The sequence below is a fragment of the Heterodontus francisci genome, chromosome 22 (genome assembly GCF_036365525.1).
Source record: "Heterodontus francisci isolate sHetFra1 chromosome 22, sHetFra1.hap1, whole genome shotgun sequence".
Classification (NCBI taxonomy): Eukaryota; Metazoa; Chordata; class Chondrichthyes; order Heterodontiformes; family Heterodontidae; genus Heterodontus; species Heterodontus francisci.
The window spans coordinates 30,439,990-30,449,879 of record NC_090392.1 but is presented as its reverse complement, the minus strand read 5'-3'; the positions used below and the strand labels follow the sequence as shown (position 1 = coordinate 30,449,879).

Sequence of the window (9,890 nt, the reverse complement as noted above, 5' to 3'; positions counted from 1 at the left end):
TGAACATGTTGAATACCATTCCATGAAAACTGTAAATGAAGATGCTAGTTATTATGGGATCAGTCCCGTATGAATAGTTTCCAGCTTTATTTGCAAGACAGGTCTACCTAAGGTAGCATGCAGAGCTGGGCTGAGAAGTGGCAGATGGAGTTCAACCTGGAAAAGTGTGAAGTGATTCATTTTGGAAGGTCAAATTTGAATGCGGAATACAGGCTTAAAGACAGGATTCTTGGTAGTGTGGACGAACAGAGGGATCTTGGGTCCATGTCCTTAGATCGCTCAAAGTTGCCACCCAAGTTGATAGGGTTGTTAAGAAGGCGTATGGTGTGTTGGCTTTCATTAACGGGGGATTGAGTTTAAGAGCCGCGAGGTTATGCTGCAGCTCTATAAGGCCCTGGTTCGACCACACTTGGAATATTGTGTTCAGTTCTGGTCGCCTCATTATAGGAAGGATGTGGATGTTTAGAGAGGGTGCAGAGGAGATTTACCAGGATGCTGCCTGGACTGGAGGGCATGTCTTATGAAGAAAGATTGAGGGAGCTAGGGCTTTTCTCATTGGAGCGAAGAAGGATGAGAGGTGACTTGATAGAGGGGTACAAGATGATGAGAGGCATAGATAGAGTGGATAGTCAGAGACTTTTTCCCAGGGTGGAAAGGGCTCTCACCAGGGGGCATAATTTTAAGGTGATTGGAGGAAGGTTTTGGGGAGATGTCAGCGGTAGGTTCTATACACAGAGAGTGGTGGGTGCGTGGAATGCGCTGCCAGCGGTGGTAGTAGAAGCAGATACATTAAGTGCATTTAAGCGACTCTTGGATAGGTACATGGATGATAGTAGAATTAAGGGTAGGTAGTTACTTAGATCTTAGAGTAGGTTAAAGGTTCGGCACAACATCGTGGGCAGAAGGGCCTGTACTGTGCTGTACTGTTCTATGTTCTATGTTCTATAATGTCCTGGACATTCAGATTTTTGTGTTTTATCCACCACATTATTTACCCTGGAGTCAAAGATGCTGATGTAACGTGTTTGTTCAAGTGAGTGTAACTAATAGTAATGATCAAGGGTATAACTTGTTAGTGGAGACTTATACCTCGTATAAGTCAGGACCCATTGGAGTGGATCAGCTCAGAGTGCCTGTCGGAGCTGTGGGTTCGAGAACCACAGAAGTTGCTACTTCACAGAAATGGGATATCCAGTAATCTTTCAGATCGAACGCATTTACTATCCACTTCTTGCAGCCATTGGAGTTCCAGGTAACCTATTATCTCAGCTGTTAATGGTGTAATCAATGTTAACTGTGCTGCTGTACACAAAACTATTTCTTACTGGATGTTTTACTCAGCTGCTTGTACTGGTCCAGCAGTTGAATGAAGGAATATCCTCAGTATCTGCTCTTTCATCCTTGCAGCTGTTGCATTCTGTTTATAATGATATTTATTTATCCCACCCTGGCTTTGCTGTTGTAAAATTTCTGGCACTGAATGTATCAGAATCAGGCTATGATCAGGAATCAGACTATCAAGACCTGATATCAGTTTCATGTTTTGGAACTAATATGCCTTGGAATATTGTTGTAAATGTGTTTTCATTGATAATGATAGCAGCTCATGGTCTCAGGGTTACAAGGAGGAGGCACAACATCCTTCATCCCCTATAACATGATTCAGTTCAACTGGATTTGAATATATTTCTTGGGTATCACTGCTACCAAGTATACATTCTATATGTGTCCGGAAATAAAGGGACTGAATGGGGGTAAGGCTGATTTCAATATGATAAAACAGGATCTGGCCAAAGTGGACTGGGAGCAGCTGCTTGGAGGAAATACTACATCAGAAGAGTGGGACCTGATCTGTCCCACCAGTGTCCCACCAGAAATAGTGAGAGTTCAGGGCCAACATGTTCCTGTAAAGGTGAAGGGTGGGACCAACAAGTCCAGGGAACTCTGGATGTCAAGAAATATAGAGGATTGGAGACGGAAAAAAAAGAGGCTTCGGCAGATTCAGAGGGCTGAAAACAGCAGAGGTCTTGGACGAGTATAGAAAGTGTAGGGGGGTGGGGGGGTACTTAAAAAAGTAATGAGGAGGGCGAAGAGAGGGCATGAAAAAACACTGACATCAAGATAAAGGAAAATCCCAAGGTGTTTTATAAGTATATTAAGGGCAAGAGGATAACCAGGGAAAGAGTGGAGACCATTAGGGACCAAAGTGGCAATGTGTGTGTGGAGCCCGAGGACGTAGGTGAGGTTTTAAATGATTACTTTTCATCTGTGTTCACTATGGAGAAGGACAATGTAGGTGTAGAAATCAGGGAGGGGGATTGTAATATACTTGAACAAACTAGCATTGAAAGGGAGGAGGTATTAGTGGTTTCAGTGCGCTTAGAAGTGGATAAATCCCCAGGCCCAGATGAGATGGATCGCAGGCTGTTATGTAAGGCAAGGGAGGAGATTGCAGGGGCTCTGACACAAATTTTCAAATCCTCTCTGGCCACAAGAGAGGTGCCAGAGGACTGGAGGCAGAAAATGTGGTACCGCTATTCAAAAAGGGTAGCAGGGATAAACCAGGTAATTGCAGGCCAGGAGTCTAACATCAGTGGTAGGGAAACTATTGGAAAAAATTATGAGGGACAGGATTACTCTCCACTTGGAGAGGCAGGGATTAATCAAGGATAGTCAGGCTTTGTCGGGGGAGGATCGTGTCTAACAAAATTTGATTGAATTTTTTGAGGCGGTGACTAGATGTGTAGATGAAGGGAAAGCAGTTGATGTAGTTTACATGGACTTCAGTAAGGCTTTTGATAAGATCCCGCATAGGAGATTGATTCAGAAGGCAAGAGCCCATGGGATCCAGGGCAATTTGGCAAATTGGATCCAAAATTGGCTTAGTGGCAGGAGGCCGAGGGTGATGGTCAAGTGTTGTTTATGTAATTGGAAGCCTGTGACCAGTAGTGTACCGCAGGGCTCGGTGCTGAGAGCCTTGCTGTTTGTAGTGTACATTAATGATTTAGACGTGAATATAGAAGGTATGATCAGTAAGTTCACAGATGACACGAAAATTGTGGAGTCGTAAATAGTGAGGAGGAAAGCCTTAGATTACAAGACGATATAGATGGGCTGGTAAGATGGGCGGTGCAGTGGCAAATGGAATTTAATTCTGAGAAGTGTGATGTGATGCATTTGGGGAGGACTAACAAGGCAAGGGAATATACAATGTATGATAGGACACAAAAGTACAGAGGGTCAGAGGGACCTTGTTGTACTTATCCATAGCTACTTAAGGCAACAGCACAGGTAGATAAGGTGGTTAGGAAGGCATATGGGATACTTGCCTTTATTACTTGAGGCATAAAATATTACAGCAGGGAGGTTATGATGGAGCTGTATAAAATGCTAGTTGGAGTACTGTGTACTGTTCTGGTCAGTACACTATAGGAAGGATGTGATTGCACTGGAAAAGATGCAGAGGAGATTCACTAGGTTGTTGCCTGGGCTGGAGCATTTCAGCTATGAAGAGAGACTGGATAGGCTAGGGTTGTTTTCCTTAAAGCAGAGAAGGCTGAGGGTGGTCTGATTGAGGTATACAAAATGCTGAGGGGCATAGATATGGTAGATAGAAAGAAGCTATTTTTTTCCCTTAGCGGAGGGGTCAATAGCTAGGGGGTATAGATTTAATGTAAGAGATTGGAGATTTCGAGGGGATGTGAGGGAAAAAAAACTTTCATCCAGAGGGTGGTTGGAATCTGGAACAAACTGTCTGAAGGAGTGGTAGATGCAGGAATAAGAAGTATTTAGAAGAGCACATGAAACGCCATAACATACAAGGCTATGAGCCGAGTGTTGGAAAATGGGATGAGAATAGATAGGTGCTTGATGGCCAGCACAGACACGATGGGCTGAAGGGCCTGTTTCTGTGCTGTATAACTCTAGGACTCTGTGACTCAATAACTCTTCTTCTCCGATAATCTTCGTCATCACAGGAATCAATCTCATGAAGCTTTGCTGCCCTCATTCTAAGGCAGATACATCCTTCCTTCGGTAATGAGACTAAAACTGTACACAGTAATCCTGGGGTGGTTTCAACAATTGCAACATTTAAATATCCATTGTGCAAGTGTATTGACGTCTTCAGATATTTTGTTGAATTCTTCCTCTGCATTAACTATATTCTCAATTTGGATTTGCCTGTAAATTTTCAATTTGTGCTTCTGCTTCCCGGAGGTCCTACTAATTATGTAATTGATGAATAACAGTGGTCCCAGTGCCAATGCTTGGGGAATATCACAGCTCACATTCCGCCAACCTGCATAAGGAACTTTAACCTCTACTCCCTGTTTTCAGTTTTTGTAGCCAGCTTGCTGTCCATTCTGCTGCTTGACCCCTAACTCCACTTGCTCTGAGATTAGTAATGAGTCTGCTGTGTGGTACCTTATCGAGGCCTGTGGAAAATCAAAGTATATTACATGTACTGTATTTGTCTTATATACTCTTTCTGATATTATTCAAAGAATTCAATAGGGTTGGTCAAGTATGACCTTCATTTTGGAATCTATACTCTATTATATGACGGGCTCCAAAGGTGTTTTAATTACATCTTTGAATAAGGATTCCATTATCTTTCCTCCCACTGACGTTATGCTAATTGGTCTTCAGTTCTTTGGACTTGTTCCACCTTCTGTTTTAAATATAAAAATAACATTAGCTCTCTGTCATTCCTCTGGCACAGTTCCCTATTCTGATGATTATTAATGAAAGACAAGTTTGGCAAGTTTCGGGAAGCTTGGATAACACGGGATATTGTGAGCCTAGTCAAAAAGAAAAAGGAAGCATTTGTAAGGGCTGGAAGGCTAGGAACAGATGAAGCACTTGAAGAATATAAAGACAGTAGGAAGGAACTTAAGCAAGGAGTCAGGAGGGCTAAAAGGGGTCATGAAAAGTCATTGGCAAACAGGATTAAGGAAAATCCCAAGGCTTGTTATACATATATAAAGAGCAAGAGGGTAACCAGGGAAAGGGTTGTCCCACTCAAGGACAGAGATGGGAATCTATGCATGGAGCCAAAGGAAATGGGTGAGGTGCTAAATGAGTACTTTGCATCAGTATTCACCAAGGAGAAGGACTTGGTGGATGATGAGCCTAGGGAAGGGAGTGTAGATAATTTCAGTCATCTCATTATCAAAAAGGAGGAGGTGTTGGGTGTCTTGCAAAGCATTAAGGTAGATAAGTCCCCAGGGCCTGATGGAATCTACCCGAGAATACTGAGGGAGGCAAGGGAAGAAATTGCTGGGGCCTTGACAGAAATCTTTGCATCCTCATAGGCTACAGGTGAGGTCCCAGAGGACTGGAGAATAGCCAATGTTGTTCCTTTGTTTAAGAAGGGTGGTAAGGATAATCCAGGAAATTATAGGCCGGTGAGCCTTACGTCAGTGGTAGGAGAACTATTAGAGAGGATTCTTCGGGACAGGATTTACTCCCATTTGGAAACAAATGAACTTATTAGCGAGAGACAGCATGGTTTTGTGAAGGGAGGTCGTGTCTTACTAATTTGATTGAGTTTTTTGAGGAAGTGACGAAGATGATTGATGAGGGAAGGGCGGTGGATGTTGTCTATATGGTCTTTAGTAAAGCCTTTGACAAGGTCCCGCATGGCAGACTGGTGCAAAAGGTGAAGTCACAGGATCAGAGGTGAGCTGGCAAGATGGATACAGAACTGGCACCGTCACAGAAGACAGAGGGTAACAGTGGATGGGTGTTTTTCTGAATGGAGGGATGTGACTAGTGGTGTTCCGCAGGGATCAGTGCTGGGACCTTTGCTGTTTGTAGTATATATAAATGATTTGGAGGAAAATGTAGCTGGTCTGATTAGTAAGTTTGTGGACGACACAAAGGTCGGTGGAATTGCGGAGAATGATGAGGATTGTCAGAGGATACAGCAGGATATAGATCGGTTGGAGACTTGGGCGGAGAAATGGCAGATGGAGTTTAATCCGGACAAATGTGAGGTAATGCATTTTGGAAGGTCTAATGCAGGTGGGAGGTATACAGTAAATGGCAGAACCCTTAGGAGTATTGACAGGCAGAGAGATCTGGGCGTACAGGTCCACAGGTCACTGAAAGTGGCAACGCAGGTGGATAAGGTAGTCAAGAAGGCATACGGCACGCTTGCCTTCATCGGTCGGGGCATAGAGTATAAAAATTGGCAAGTCATGTTGCAGCTGTACAGAACCTTAGTTAGGCCACACTTAGAATACTGTGTGCAATTCTGGTCGCCACACTACCAGAAGGACCTGGAGGCTTTGGAGAGGGTACAGAAGAGGTTTACCAGGATGTTGCCTGGTCTGGAGGGCATTAGCTATGAGGAGAGGTTGGAAAAACTCGGATTGTTTTCACTGGAACGACGGAGGTGGAGGGGCGACATGATAGAGGTTTACAAAGTTATGAGCGGCATGGACAGAGTGGATAGTCAGAAGCTTTTTCCCAGGATGGAAGAGTCAGTTACTAGGGGACATAGGTTTAAGGTGCGAGGGGCAAAGTTTAGATGGGATGTGCGAGGCACGTTTTTTACACAGAGGGTGGTGAGTGCCTGGAACTTGCTGCCAGGGTAGGTGGTGGAAGCAGATACGATAGAGACGTTTAAGAGACATCTTGACAAATATATGAATAGGAAGGTAATAGAGGGATATGGGCCCCAGAAGTGCAGAAGGTGTTAGTTTAGGCAGGCATCAAGATCGGCGCAGGCTTGGAGGGCCGAATGGCCTGTTTCTGTGCTGTACTGTTCTTTGTTCTTTGAACAGATAATAGTGTCTCTGCTATTTTGTTCCCTATTGTTTTTAGTATGTGTGGATGAAATCCATTTGAAGTAGAAGCTTTATCCTTTCTTTGATCACTTTATCAAATATCTCCACCCTTTCTAACTTAAATGTCTGGTTGATTTTATTCAATTATTTGACAGCGTTGCTTCTTCTCTCAGAGATCTCATTCACCCGAGCTGTCCTTAAATGCACAGTGATTGGGATTTTGTCTGCCAGACACCATGAGGCCATTGCCTGGCCTGCTTCCCTCCACCATCTCCTGCAGGTACATTCTGAGGACCCCATTTGGAATTGATTTGCTTTGTTATGAGCCATTACCGCTGAAACTCCTCTCTTCCTCACCGGCTCTGACCTGGGAATGAATACCCTCACAGTTTCCTGATCCTTATTCCTGTGCAGGGACCCTAGTCTAAAGTATTGGTGTGTGGACCTGGCATGTAAACATTGGGATATTCCACATTCAAATGATGTTGCTATGGGAGCCTTTATGTGTCCTGGTTATGCTGCCATTATGTTGGATATGTGGACCATTCCTTGTTCCAATCCTACTCAGGCCCCCCTCCATCACGTATTTTTTCTGGTACTTTGAGGACTGTCCTGGTGCCATGTCCTTCTTTCATCCTGAAATGGAAAATTTCATCAATTTTACTCCTAATTTCTACCCCTCACTTGTATTCACATGGTCCATCTCTGACACTTCTAGTTATATATTTGGTTCTTTATGCTGCCACCATGTCGAGTCTAGCCAGAGATGTTCTTAGACTGTACTGTTTAAACATTAATCTTTATTGTATATACACTCCATACTAGCCTGTGTGACTTCTTCAAAAGCCACACTGTAACTGTTCTCAAGTCTCTCCCACATGATATCTTACCTCATCCTAGTGGGCGGTAATCTTTACATTCTCTCAAGGTTGACCCATTGATACACTTATACTACACTTCCCTTCCCTTCCACAACTTCTCTACTACCATATCAGGGGATTGACTATCTACCAATATCTACTACAAGCTCATCGACTCCCATAGCTCCAAACACTCCATCCAGGTAAAACAGAAATTTACTTCAACATCTTCCAATTCAATATCTGTATTGACTGCCCACGATAGTTTCTCCTGCATATTGGGAGAGGATAGGGTAATTGCATTGCTGAACACCTCTTCTGATCACAGACCTTCCCCTTTATTCTGTACTCCCCCTATACCCCACTTTTCACTGAATCTATCATTGCTTTAAAACTATTAATCTCTAATGTCTTTCAGTTCTAATGAAAGATTACCAGCCCGATTTGGGGGGTGGGGAGAGGGGACACCGGCTCCAGGGTCATCTGATCGCTTGGCGGTGGGGGGGGCGGGGGGTCGATCACATTGAGGTGATGAATCCAGGGGGATCTGAGCCCAGGGAGGGGAGACTCCAGTCCTGATGGGACCGATCCTGAGGGGATCCAATTCTTGGAAGGTAATCAAGTCCCAGGGGTTCCATTTCCAGGGGTATTCTGATTGTCAATCCCAAGGTGTCATTGTGTGGGCTGCGGGGTCTAATGGGGAAACCCAGTCTGCCACAGTTAAACCTAGGAAACAGATTAAATCAGAGACTTACAGACTCATTAAAATATTTAAATTACCAACCCGCCTCCCGGGAGCGAATATCTGCTCCACTCCCTGTCCCAACTCCATTAAACCCAGAAGTGGGTGGGTTTGAAGGGAGTTGGAGTCGGGGTTCAGATTTTTAAATTTTAACCTATGACCCAACCCCAACCCACCTGTCTCTGGTGCTAATATTATTGTCTGGGTCAGTCACAGAGGATGTTTGATCAGTAATTTCCCTTTTCTCTCTTGCAGTTAATTTACTGGCGATTGTGATCCTGTCCCGGGGAAAGTGTTGTCTCTCCACCTGTACCACTCGCTACCTGGTAGCCATGGCAACGGCAGATCTGCTGGTAATTATCACTGAGGTCGTACTGTTTCGGATCAGTTATTACTATTTCCCAGGATCTTTACTGAACATCACCCCTGTGTGTCGTGTTATCGGTGTCCTACTTGGCTCAGTCACAGACTGTTCTGTCTGGTTCACCGTCACTTTCTCCTTTGATCGATTTGTGGCCATTTGTTGCCAGAAGCTAAAAACTAAATATTGTACCGAGAAAACTGCAGCTGTGGTTCTAGCAACATCCTGCATTCTGCTCTGTTTAAAAAACATCCCCTTCTACTTTATATATGAGCCCAGAGAGATAATCAACAATGTATCATGGTTCTGTATTGATAAGCCAAGCTATTATACTGAGCCCGGGTGGGTGGTATTTGACTGGTTTGATACGGTTTTAATCCCGTTGCTTCCATTCGCTTTCATTCTGTTGCTCAACGCTCTGACAGTCAGACACATTTTAGTGACCAGTCGAGTCCGTAAGGGACTGAGGGGTCAGAGCAAGGGAGAGAATCGCAGTGACCCAGAGATGGAGAGCAGAAGGAAGTCTGTGATATTGCTCTTCACCATATCCGGCAACTTCATACTTCTGTGGTTGGTGCATATTATCGAATTTTTATATTATACCATTACAGGAACAGATCCCGGGGATTACAACGATTCTGAATATATATTTGAGCAAGTTGGATTGATGCTGCAGTTTTTAAGTTGCTGCACAAATACATTTATTTATGTGGTGACTCAGTCCAAGTTCAGAGAGCAGTTCAAGAGTGCGATGAAATATCCGGTTACATCAATAATTCAATTAATTAATCAACAAAACAACTGAGAACAGCCCAGAGGTGGGTCCCAGTGTTTCCAGTCTAGGAACATAGGAATATAGGACTCAGGAGCAGGACTAGGCCATTCGGTCCTTCGAGCCTGCTCTGCCATTCAATAAGATCATGACTGATCTGGTTGTGGTCTCAACTCCACTTCCTGTCTGCCTCTGACAACCCTTGACTCCCTTGTCTATCTATAATCTATGTAACTCAGCCTTGAATAAATTCAATGACTCAGTCTCCACTGTTTCTGGGGACGAGAATTCCAGAGACTAACGATTCTTTGAGAAAACAAATTCTTCTCATCTTCATCCTAAAAGGGAGACCTCTTATTCT

General features: G+C 44.0%; 1 protein-coding gene across 1 annotated transcript; it reads left to right on the top strand.

Moving 5' to 3' along the window:
• The first annotated feature begins 1,182 nt into the window (after window positions 1-1,182).
• On the top strand, window positions 1,183-9,562 carry LOC137381506 (probable G-protein coupled receptor 139). Its single transcript, XM_068054203.1, has 2 exons — window positions 1,183-1,252; window positions 8,652-9,562. Exons 1-2 carry the CDS (start codon window positions 1,183-1,185, stop codon window positions 9,560-9,562), a joined length of 981 nt encoding a protein of 326 aa, XP_067910304.1.
• Window positions 9,563-9,890: the final 328 nt, after the last annotated feature.